General features: G+C 35.0%; 1 protein-coding gene across 1 annotated transcript; it reads left to right on the forward strand.

Annotated features, from left to right (window-relative positions):
• Window positions 1–1,101: 1,101 nt before the first annotated feature.
• LOC100800436 (rho GTPase-activating protein 3) lies at window positions 1,102–4,937 on the forward strand. Its single transcript, XM_003554732.5, has 5 exons — window positions 1,102–1,860; window positions 2,752–2,872; window positions 3,132–3,251; window positions 3,627–3,857; window positions 4,124–4,937. The coding sequence occupies exons 1-5, from the start codon at window positions 1,394–1,396 to the stop codon at window positions 4,676–4,678; spliced, it is 1,494 nt and encodes a 497-aa protein (XP_003554780.1). The 5' UTR covers window positions 1,102–1,393; the 3' UTR covers window positions 4,679–4,937.
• The last annotated feature ends 8,146 nt before the right edge of the window (window positions 4,938–13,083 follow it).

Genomic DNA, 13,083 nt, shown 5'->3' on the forward strand with positions numbered 1-13,083 from the left:
AGAGGTAGTACATAGAAGTTCCAACTATGTTTCCCCAAGGCCACATAATATTGGGATTGGAAGATTATACAAATAGTTAAACTCAGTACACGTACACTTGGAGTAATGCATCTCGACGTTAGGATAAAAAAGTTGAGAGAAAAAAGAAACTGAAAACGATTTTGTAATAGAAAATAGGATTAAAACTGAAACCTGTGACTCCATTGGCATGAAAATAATATAAGAAAATGGTTTTTGTTAGAAATACCTAATGGTAAGTTGTAATATAGGATACAGGCTAACAAACAATACACGTGATGCATGGGGTGGGGACCAAAGAAAACCCCACGGGTAGATAGCATCACGCGGAGGTGGCATAGTAATGACAGGACAGGTAGGTGCATTTGCATGATGTGTGCTCTCATGCCCTATGGGTCGGGCCACCCCGAAAAATGACACAGTACACTTTCCACTTCACTTGTGTGAAATTTCATTTTTTTTTTAATCTCAGCCATGAAAGTCTTGCAGCTTCGAACAAGGAAGGAACATGTACCCATGTGACTTTGGTGTGGGAGTTCGGATGCAAAATCCAAAACACGGGCTGTACTTTTCTAGCTGTAGCGAATCCATTCTGTGACATTTAACAATGTTTAGAAATTTTCTCTTTTTCGAAGCTCAATTAAGTTAAGCAGGGAAAAACGGCGTAATTAGTTCATTTTAATTTCCAAAGTTGCTGCTTGCTCTGCTCAGCTTTTTATTGACACCCTATTTTCCCCCTGTTTCAAGGTTTAGTATCTTTCTTGATGTGGGGTGAAACATACCTTTTTTTTTGCATAAATCTATATACCCCATCTAAACTAAATGTTAGAAAAAATTTAAGATGAACAAATAAAAATCTTTTTTAAAGAAATTTGATGCCGAGGAGGAGATGCTAAAATGTCAAAACTGCATTAACTACCGTCAAATCTTCCATTTCACTCTCTCACGTCAACTAGATCATTTTGTTCACTTTAACTCTAATGGCGTTTTTCTCACTAACCCGCCTTTTTTTTTTTTCCTTTGCGTTACTCTCAACCAAGTGCCACCAACATAATAGCCCCCCAAAAAAAGTACCACCAACATAATACTAACAAACAAAAAGAAAAGCAACTTGTCTCCATCAACCTTACCAGCATACCATCCCAATCCGATCGTTGATTCATCCCTCCTTCCTTGCTTCTTCTCTCCTTTTCACCACTTAACCAAACCCAACTCATTTCTTCTGAAATTGCCTTTAAAAGTATTCCCTTTTAGTTATAGTTTTACCGCCCCCATTTTAATACTCTCTCTTTCTCTCTCTCTCTCTCACACACACACACACACATTCGGATCCTTTTAACACCGCCCCATTATTGCTTGCTCGTTAATTACGGCAATGACTCGGCTATTTCGATCCAAATCTTGCGGACTGGTGGAGTTCAACGCTGCTCCGCCGAGTCCACTTTTCCATGATGTGAAAAGTGAGGACGAAGACAATGAAGAAGATGAAGATGAAGATGAAGAAGAGGAAGAAGAAGAAGAATTGGACAGTGATGATGATGTTTCGAGCAACCCGGTTTCAACGGCGTTGATGAATCCAGGGTCAAAAGTGGAGAACAAAGGTTGGCGTGGTGGGCATGGTTGCCAATCTAACCAGTTTGCGATGTTGGATATTTTGTTGGCTGCGTTGAAGAAGTCGCTGGTGACTTGCAGTGTGGAGAGAGAGGATATTTCTTCGTTGGATATTAGCTGGCCCACAGAGGTGCGCCATGTCTCGCATGTTACCTTTGATAGGTTCAATGGCTTTCTCGGTTTGCCCTCTGAGCTCGAGCTTGAGGTTCCCAAGAGAGTCCCCAGTGCCAGGTGAACTTACATTTCACAATTCTCTCTTCTTTCAATTTCGTCCTTTCTTCTTCTTAACTAATCTTTTTCAGAGTGTAATTGAAGTTTCAATTTTGTTGACACTTTTCTCGGTACAGATCAGAGTGTTTTGATTCACATTTAGCTTAGGATTAGATGCATTTGTTTTTTTTAGTGTATGAATAAGTTTTTTATTTTATGAAGTGAGCTTCTTTTATGAGTTCAAATCACTTCGACTTCTACATAAATTGCATGATAACTTTGATTAAAGTATAGTACATAAATTATTACCTAGAAGTTTATCCAAACGTAACCATTTGTAATGAACTAAGCAACATAATGGCCCCAATTAGGACTAGGACCACATCTTTGTGTGTTGGTTGATGCAGAAATGTTTGTAATTTTGCATCGACCGGGGTGTTCTGAAACGGAGAAGATATTGGTTTTCGTGTTGAAGTTGCAAATTCTAGGAAACTTTGGTTTCTAAAGTTGAGATGCCCTGGATATTTTATGAGCCTTCCCACCTTGAAAGATTTTGGCTTTGTCCCTTGGTTGACGTCTGTTCAAAGTTTTATTTGAATGCATTTTCAATTGAAATAAGTTGCTTGATAACTGCGAATTAAAGGTTCGATGACTTACAGATGGGGAGGAATTAAACAGTTGGGTATGGATCTATTGTTGTAAACTCAATACAGCTTAGAAAGGTTCTTTGATTGGTCTTGTGGTTGTTGGTTGTAATCTCTTCATTGCCTCTTCTCTGCTCAGTGGAGGCAAGATAATGAAAAAACTATGCTGAGAGTTGATTGCTTTACCTTTCACTTTCATATATGTACTACCCTCTTCCTCTCTTTTCATTTAAAATCTATTTTTGACTGAGTTCATATGATCATGCAGTGCTAAGGTATTTGGAGTTTCTGCAAAGTCAATGCAGTGCTCTTATGATGAAAGGGGGAACAGTGTCCCAACGATTCTGCTGATGATGCAAAAGCGATTGTATTCAGAGGGTGGCCTTAAAGTATGTTATGTTTGTTCTTTAAAAGCATTTAATTGGTTTTGCTTTTCCATAATTGCTCTTTAGCTACAGGATACCGGTATGCTGGCTGAATTATAAACCTTTATTGATTGTTTGGTGTAGCTATAAATGTTTAATAGTTCATTAAATAAATCGATCATTAATCAAATTTGGTGGACAACCTAACTCGACTATGGGATAAATCCCCTTTAGTTCCACATAAATTTTGAGGCCTAATTTCATGCTTTTGCTATGCCTGAAGGCGGAAGGAATATTCCGAATTAATGCTGATAATAGCCAAGAAGAATTTGTGCGTGATCAGCTAAACAGAGGTCTGGTACCACTTGGAATCGACGTTCATTGTTTATCTGGTTTAATAAAGGTATATACTAAATTCTTAATTCTTAATTTAACTTTTCTATTATGCTTGACTTGATATAACTTAGAGTTAATTGAAATCTACTTTTATTTTAGCTTGACATTTATGATGCTTCAATTAGTACGGGATTTGTTATTGTTCTTTCAACATTTGGAAATATATGGAAAGGAAGCTCAGCCATAAAGTTGGTCTCTTTATGTGATTTGCAAAATTTATTAGTGTTCATATCGCATTTTATCAGTTAGTGTGTATTATTAAGGAATTCTTTCTTATAATCAACAAAGTGACAGCATTGATGAAATGTTGATAATTTTCTTAATCTGTTACCGAGATCTTCTGCCCACTTTTATTATTATTTTAATTTAATTTGTCTTGCAGGCTTGGTTTAGAGAGCTTCCAACGGGGGTACTTGATTCCCTCACCCCCGAACAGGTGATGCATTGCAACACAGAAGAGGATTGCACCAATCTTATGAAGTTGCTTCCTTCAACTGAAGCTGCATTGCTTGACTGGGCAATCAATTTGATGGCAGATGTTGTTGAGCGTGAACAGTTCAACAAAATGAATGCTCGCAATGTTGCCATGGTTTTTGCGCCCAACATGACACAGGTTAGCCAACATTATAAGCAAAGGTGTATTCTTCTGTTGTTTCGTGTTGGTTTCTCTCAAACAGTTTAATCAGGCTCATTATTTAGTTGAGCTTCCTTATGTTTTAATAATTTTTGTAAGGGTTATTATAAATATACACTCACTTTCTCTTCCATTTCATTATTACTTGTATCACATTTTTAACTTTTTCTTCCTACCAGTGAGGCCCTTTTACATGTTATTTATGCTAGTGGATATTTAAATGGTTGCTTCACTATGCTATGCAGATGGCGGACCCTTTGACTGCATTGATTCATGCAGTGCAAGTCATGAACTTCCTCAAGACATTGATTCTGAAGACCCTTCGAGAAAGAGATGAATCAATTGCCAAGGCAAGACAGCTGTCATCACTCTTAGATTCTCCCTCTTGCAAAGGTGATTCCCATCCTTTGGAAGTTAATAACAAGGAGGAATCTTGTGAAGAGGAAACTGAAGAGACCTGTAGCACAAAGCCACCTGTGAAAAGCAAGTTCTCAAGGACTTCTACCTTGGGAAGAATAGAATGGTGTATTGAAGAGAAACTTTGGAGATCTGAGGAAAAGGGAAATGGAGTTGGGGAATTGGAATCTGTTTCGGATAGTAGCTCACCTTCAAGGTATGAGAATGGTCCATTAGAGAATAGGTATAGAGGTATATATGACAGTGAACATTGGGTGAAATTGAGAAATGGAGTGCGCAGGCTGTGCAGACACCCTGTATTTCAATTGAGCAAGCCCACTAAGAAGCGTGCAAGTCTTGGTATTGTAAATACTAGGGAAGGAGGTGGAGAGGCTTGGGCCTAAAACAACTACTGCATGCATGAATGCATGCTTTGGTTTTATATATGGCTTGTATGATTGAGATGTATAGATGTTTGTTTGAGATTGTATGAAGCTAGCTTTAGTTGTAATTGATGCTTGGTCTCTTGGTAGAATCCAAGTTCTGAGATGTTTCAAGGAGTTTATCGTACCAATGACTAGTCCTATAAAGAATTTTGTTGGATCAAGTACTTGGTATTTTACCACTATAAATAACAAGTAGATACACACTCTGACCCTACTACATTTACCGGACTTGATCCTCTCCGGCCTGAAATCCATTAATCATGTGTCTGTTTTCTCTACCGTTAAACAGTGTGACTATAAGAGACTTTTTCCTACATTTGTAACGTGTTACATAGCCTTGAGAGGCTTCACAAAACACGTGTATAAGCACATAAAGACCAAAGTACAAGGGTGGTTAATAGTCTTGAGTGAAACTTAGCAATGAAATACTAACATTTTCCCATATTTTGATTTCTTTCTATTGATTTTTTTTAAACAGCTAAAGAATAAATGCTAGTATTAATTATGGTGACCTACATTACATATGAACTACATCTCCCAACCACATTCTGCTAAATATTTACAACATTTCTCCCATGAGTCCCCTCTGTCACCAGCTAGTCACATTATCCAACAATAACCCCTTCTCTTCTACTCTATAATAATTACCATTGTCAACTAGATGGTCCATTTTTGCTATATATATGGACCACACTGTGAGTGTGACCTATAAAACACAAACCCAACGTACAAAGAGCGCGCAACACATTATTCCCAAAATCTACTCTATTAATGCCTTACATTAATTCATGTATCCTTTCATTCCTCGTGCTAGCCTAAGCCTTCCATCAATTTTAACTGAAAATTGATGAGGTCCAGAGGCTAAGTCTCACAATAGATAACAATGAAAACTATAAATATCATATAAATAAAAATTAGATTATAAATCTAAATTTTAAGATTTTGAGTTAAAGTATTATATCAAATGTGAGTTGGTGTTAAACTATCTAATGATATCTGATTGATGTCAAGTTCACTTCAATTTTTTTTTTTTGGAAGGCCCCCCTGCTTCCAATTGTAAGTTCCTTCCATGGCAAGTGAAAAATCAATATCCTGAATAGAATTTGGACCTTCGGTTGCAATTGTTGGATCACTTTTGATGCCCAGCATCAAATACATTTGCCCAAAATGCAAACATTCTTATTTATATCAACGCAATGAAACAAATTTGTTGAAAACCAGCATGCAGTTGAGGCCACGACCCTGACAAAACAATTTCCTCTAATTTCATCTCTTCCTCGTATCATTTCATTATGTAGTGGTACCAGTACTTTCAGTCCCAAACCCTATCAACAAAATTTGGTATACTGATCTACACGGAAAAAAAAAGAGAAGAATATATACTTGGTGAAAATAATAAAGTTGGACCTCTGAAGTGATTGGTGTTCCCCAGAGAGGAGAGATCCATCATCCATCATCCTGGATTTTGATAGGCCCCTAGTGCAGGATGCGGCCCAAGTAAATAAGCCCAAAGTGTGGAGAGTGTATGTGAGAAAGAATAGGAGAACGGAGGGACAATGATGATGTGGCAGTGAGAGAGAGAGAGAGTGTGAGGATGGATGGTGAGGTATTCTGTTATAGAGGGATGTGGGGGGTGAGTGAGGGGGGATTATGATTGTGCGTATCATTCTGTTAGGTAGAGAATACCATCATTCTCTGAGAGGAGCTAGGCTCTGTGGGTAGTAGGTTTTCCCCTATTGCTATTTCTCTTATTTCATCAATAACATACACTTGATTCCTTTCCTATTTCTCTATTTATTCTTATTTCTGTTCATCTATAAATCTGGTCTGCATCAAATTGGTCCGACCTGCCGGATTAACATTGATCTGTGACTAGAGAGATAGAGACAGTGACAAAATCAGCGGAGGAGCCTGTCGAATGCCACCCAAGAAGATGGAGGTGAAGATGTCAGCTCTAGAGAATGAAGTAGCAGTGTTGAAGCTCACCTTGGCGGAGATGAAGGCTCAAGCAGCGGCAGAACAAGAGCTTCAGGAAGTAGTGACTCGATCGTGGTCAAGCAGTTGCTTCAGAAGCTTCAGGGCGACACCCTCGATGAGTTCAGGCAATCGGTCAAAAAGGTGAAGCTCCCAATGTTCAATGGGGACGATCCAGCTAGTTGGATTGCGCGTGTGGAGGTGTATTTTCGTGTCCAAGGGACGCGAGAGGAGCTCAAAGTAAGTCTGGCCCAATTATGCATGGATGGCCCTACCAGAGTGGAAGCCCATGTTGGCTAACCTATGTCATGTTGGGCCCTACCAGGTTTCAGCAAGTATGACGGCGATCATGCACTTAATGCGCATGATGTGCGCTAAGCATGTCTTTGGATTTTTTCGTGGGCCTTCTTCAAGTTATACTTGAGTTAACTGCCAAGCGAAAAGACGTGCTAGGCCTTTTCTATACGTTACATGAGCTGTCCAATCTTCAATTTTTTCTTCAAAGTTTTTCTTTTTTCAAATTTTTGTATCGAATTTTTCTCCAAAACACTTGTAATTTCCTTCTATTAAATCCTGTTGGTACAAAAATTACACTGATATTAAAATCCTCATTATTTCATTAAAAACAATAGTAAAGTAAGAAAATTCTAATCATTCTTAGTCAAATTTGATTATCAATTAAACCTAAATTCCACAGGTATGACACCATCGTGCCTTCTTTTATCTAAAAGATTATTTGGAAAAATGATGTTTTAGGTTCATGAAAAGAAAAAAGGAGTTAGGTGGATGTACGACCTAGGCTGGAAGAGGAATTTTGAGCAGGTAATATTTGATATCAAGTAGCAAATGATTACAAAATGATAGTAAAAAAACAAATCAAACATGTTTTTGAGCTCAGAAATTTAGGAAGTAAATATTACATGGAGTATGATTTATGAGTTAATAATTAAAAAAGAATAAGAGAGGAAGAGTGTGTGCTTGTGAGAATGTACAATTATAATATGTTTTTTCCTTACACCTTTCAGTCCTCCTCTCCCCTAACAAGAAAAAACAATTTTACATCTCTGTGGCATAAGAAACTTCTTACTCTTGGAGGATTCTCTAAACTTTGCTTTAAAAGTTAAGAAATAGACAAGAAGTGGAGCAAAAATGGATAGCGAAGATCCTTCCAGGTTTAGGAGTAAGGACTTTTCGAAACCCACCTCCCCCGCTTCTCCCCCCCAAAGTGACCAAAGCTCAGTTTTAATGAAATTTAACATAAAGTTTTCTGCTGAGGAATTGCTTGTCTCATAATCTTGTAATTAAGCTAACAGATTATAACTTCTCTTGATGTCCAAAATATAATCTGAAATAATGTGATGGTTTTATTGTAATTTAACTTGAAATGAAGTCTTCTACTGGGGAATAAATCATGTAATAGTTTTTTTTATCAAAATTAAATAAAAATAAGACTTAATTGCACTTTTGATTCCCTACTTTCTCAATTTTGTGAATTTTATCCTTCTAGTTTTTCTGTGAATTTCATTCCCCACCGATTTTGGTTTTCATCTGTCAACTTAGCACCCAAAATTAAATTATACGCTGAGTGTTAGTGCAATAGAGTCTCAGATCAGCATGGATATGCTAACATGTCTATCCATTAGAGTATCATGTCAGTATTTCTAATAAGTAATGAATATTAGATTAACAAATAGACCAAAATTAGACAACTAAAATAATGGAGGAACAAATTTACAATAAATAAATAAATAATTGAGATGAAATTCACGAAATTGAGAAAATAGGGGAACGAAAAGTACTAATAAGCATAAAAAGAATCATGTAATAGGAATTCCGTGATCTCTGATTGAACTAATGACTTTTCATCTATTTTACCTTATTTCTCAAGGTTTTTGGCACTAAGAAGGCCCTATGGTTGTTCCCATTGTTTTCAAAAGAGGATTTAGACAACATACCTGCACTAAGTGGCATCGAGTTCCCTACACGTTCAGATGTTGATGTACGAAACCTGGGAAGCTTATAGTTTTGAACATTTTTTTCATTAAATGATGCATTTATGCTTACTTCATGACAGTGCAGCGTAGGGCATGAAAATAATACTTGATTGCAGATGTTTTAAATTATAGAATTGCCCAGTAGATGTATATATGTAATCTTCGATTCAGATTGTTTTGATTATTCGTGTAATCTAAGAACCTGTCATCTTAAGGGGACAAAATGTAGATTTGCTTTCGAAGAACAAAATTCATTACTAGTGTTTGACCTGTCGATTATTGCACTGTTCCGGGGAAATGCTGTTTACAAGGTTTGTTTGTGAACTTGATTGATCGAAGTGGAACTTTCACATTTAAGTTTTATCTGTTAATGCATTATTCATTTGATTTCCTTTGTTGTACTCGTTGATATTCATTGTAAAAGGAACTTAAGAGTTCATCCAAATATTAGACTTGTGAAGGTATTGCGAAGTCCAAAATTCGTCTGGTAGAGATGCTATGAAAATGAGATGGGAATAATAAACGGGCTTCAAGGAGCTGAGTCAAGAAACTCATTCAGTCATTCTTGATGTTTTGTAAAGTTACTCCAACCACTCTTTCAGTCAAGAAACAAAATATACCAGATAAAAAAGAGCATTTTTTTTCTTTGTAATTTGTAAAGATTTCACGAATGGAGTGTCATTTGGTTTGGGAAGGTGGGTCTAAAAGTATTTTATGACCACAACTGCTTATTTTGCAACACAACATAGAAATCTATTCTTGCAGGCCCTAGATAAAGATTAGCAGCATCCATTTCTGATTTATTTCTTTAAAATAAAACAATCATCTGTCATTCCCCCTTTTAACCTGCTAAACCTAGCACAACAACATTTTCAATCCTTCTCTCGGCTGTCCATTATAACACAAGATAATTGAATTTCGAGAAACCAAATCTCACGTATTTGATTAAACACCTTGCAAGCATCATTCAGACGTCTCAATTATCAGTGCATGCCCAACAACGATACCCCAATGTTATGATCGGTGCTAAGTCCGGATCCTTCCATACACTTTACTGTGCCCGTAACCAGGTCAACGACGGCAATAACAGTCTTGAGAAGAGAAGGGTAAAGGGATTGCTAGACATCAAATGTTCTTTTATTTAATACTTATACTCTTTAATTGAGAAAGTGCTTCTAGTAAACTTGGAAAAATATAAAATTGCTCTTGAATAAAATATATTAGTAAGACGTAAAGCAAATCGTCGTTAGTGGCCACATAAGTAAAAATAAAATACAGTATTTGCTACAATAGCTGTTTTGTTGTTTAAGGAAAAATAATTGTTGTTCACTCACGTTTTAATTTCAAATCAACCTAAAAGTTATATATTCCCTTTTTCACAACCAAAAAAAAAAAAAATCCTTCCAACTCTACCACCATGCAACTAGAATACTAGATTATGAATGTCCACACAAAGTGTGTGTTTGCGAAAAAGTTCACTCCAACGCAACTAGCGTTCAAATGAAAGCTCTCCTCACATTGCTTTTACATTTTTGCTTCAGAACACGTGAAATGTTTTCATTGAACGTGATTCAATCGGCTAAAGCCTAACTAATAAATATTGGTCTAATTATTAACATCAATTTCATATCTTATTATAAGAACATGAGTTCAAATTTCCTTATTGATTTGATGACTTTAATAATGAGTAGTCTCCAAATACTACTAGATTTTACTCTCTTCCGTTTCGATTGTAAGAAAAAAAACATTTTTTATTTATTAAGAAAATTAGTTAATTTTATAATATCATTTTCAATTAAAAAATAAATAATTTTCCTAAACTATCATTCATGGTAACTTGATATCAAAATTTAAAAAATTCTTATGGAATGAATGAGTTAAGAAAAAAAAAAGTACTCTGTTAAGAGATAAAATTCAATATAATTTCTATGCCTTGAGATGAACAAATTCTCAACTAGTAGTAGTTAATAACCTTAGTCTACATAAAAGAAAAAATAAACTGAAAGGATTTTTCCAAATTTGTATTGAAATAGGCTCTTTTTTTTTTGTAAATAGAAATTTGAATGAATTGTGGTGGCTTTTAGTTACGTGGAAGTCATATATATTTGGTTTTTCAAATGGTTGTATTATTGGAAATCAACGTCATCTCAAGGGACGGTGTTCAAAAAAATGTTTTTTTCTTGAAAGCTACCGTTAGCTTACATGACTTGCCCCATATGTGGCCTAGTCAATTCCCATTGGATTGTAGAATCTGGGGAAGGGAACATCTGTGACTAACCTACCCCTGCACACTGCTTTCCCATGCCACATAAATGTACTTAGATTCTCATAGATATCCCCTTATTTTAATCATATAAAATAAAAAAAAGATGTCACAATAATAATACTGGAAAATTGTCCCAGATATCTACTACCCCTGTCATGTTCTAATAAGATACTTTTAGTTTAGTTGTAAAACAGAAATGGAATAAAGTAAACAAATTCTGGAAAATGATGGTGCTGTTCTTAAATTAATCAATCCATAAAAGATTACTGAAACTCATTTAGCGTAGAGTGTAGACTATCGAGTATGATTGTGAAGTGTAGTATTGCACAAGTGAAAAGCAGAAAACATGGGAATTACATTACACTCTTAAAATTATACAGAAGAATGAAAGAAGCTCATTCTATTGTATAGATGGCAAAGTAAGAGCATGATGATCATGTGTCTTAAAAGCTTGGTCTTCTTGGATTCTGGCTGTAGCAAGACAGAGGTCGGGAAGGATTACGGAGAGGCAGATAATGAGAGGGGTAAGGAAGAGAAGGAAGCCAAAGGGTACCATCCAGAGTTGAGTATTTGATGGATGGTATTTGTGTAGCCACCATCCAAGCATGGAAGCTCCTGCTATGCTTATCAACAAGGACGAGAATAATATAAGCAAACATGATGATGGCTTTGTTATCCACCTACTTTTCTTGTAGTAGCCTCCCTCGTTCTCATTTGATCCCATCCTGAAATTGAAAGAGAAGAGAATTGAATTAGGAAAAGGGTACTTGCCTGGTGAGATACCACTCAAACACACCTATGCTTAATTATGAGGGAGTCTTTAGTTTAAAAAATGGATGGATTAAAGCTGTTAATACTATCTTTATTTACTTAGGGGGGAATTGGTTCCGTCTCACTTTGAGGTATATGCTTTTCACTGGGGGAGTTATCTGGTGCAGACTGTTGTACAAACGTGTGTGTAATGTGTATGATGTCAACAATTCCAATAAACAATTCATTTACTTTCTACAATATTATTTTTCTTTCTCTTCTTTAGAGTAATCAAATTATATTAATAGTCTTTAAAGTATTGAATATCTATCAATGGTTGATAAATTTTACTAATGTTAAAAGGATTAATTTGAAGAATTTTTAATACTTGAGAGACTGCATATAATATTATTTTTAATACTTTAGATATTACTTATATAATTTCACTAATTTCATTCTCTTAAACACTGTTTAAAAGAGAAGATAATATTTTAGAGAGTAAATAAATTATTTACTCTCAACCACTCTATCGAAAACACAAAATCTTTATGATATAATTATATATAAATAGATAAACTTAGAAGTTACTTATTGATTAAATTACAAATTAAAAAGAATCATGTACATTTTTTTTACTGTTTAAATATAATAATTAATATTTATTATTTTTTTATTATAATATTTTCGTTAACTAACTCAATAATTTTAATAAAATTTAAATATATAATAATTTTCTCGATCAATGTATAGACGTTAAATTCTTGTTTTATTGTTTTTGTTAGTAACTTAATTTTAAATTAATAGTGGGAGTTATTAACATACTATGTGGAATTTAAAGATCAACTAAGGAAAAAAAAAAACGTTAAGAAAGTCTATTTAAAAATATTAAATGTTTTTTTTTTCTTTCATCCAACTGAATTACCTAAGTAAGAACAAAGTGCAATCTAGCCATTTTTGGACCAGAATTGAAGCACAGCCTTGTCAAGTCAAACAGTCCGCGCTGTATAGCCCAAAGGCTAAATCTGTATTAGGTCGATAATTCCATTTAGTAGCAGTTAACAACGTGCAATCCTTCTTATGCCAATTTGATAAATAATTGTGCTTTCCAATTTTTGTAAACTTTCGTCTTATCCTAAACAGATTTTATTTTTACCTGTGATTACTGATTATCAAAACGAAATAATGAAAAAATAGTTTTCTATTGTAAAAAACATTATATTTTTATTATATTGTTGACACAATATACTTACTTTTATTGGATATAAAGATCAAGTCGCTAAGAAATTAATAATTATAAAGTTTCTTAAAAAATATGACATTTAATCTACGTCTGATTTCTTTTCTTGAATGAGAGTGTTTCCATTTACATGTGCTATTAT

This window comes from Glycine max, chromosome 19, assembly GCF_000004515.6.
Source record: "Glycine max cultivar Williams 82 chromosome 19, Glycine_max_v4.0, whole genome shotgun sequence".
NCBI lineage: Eukaryota > Viridiplantae > Streptophyta > Magnoliopsida > Fabales > Fabaceae > Glycine > Glycine max.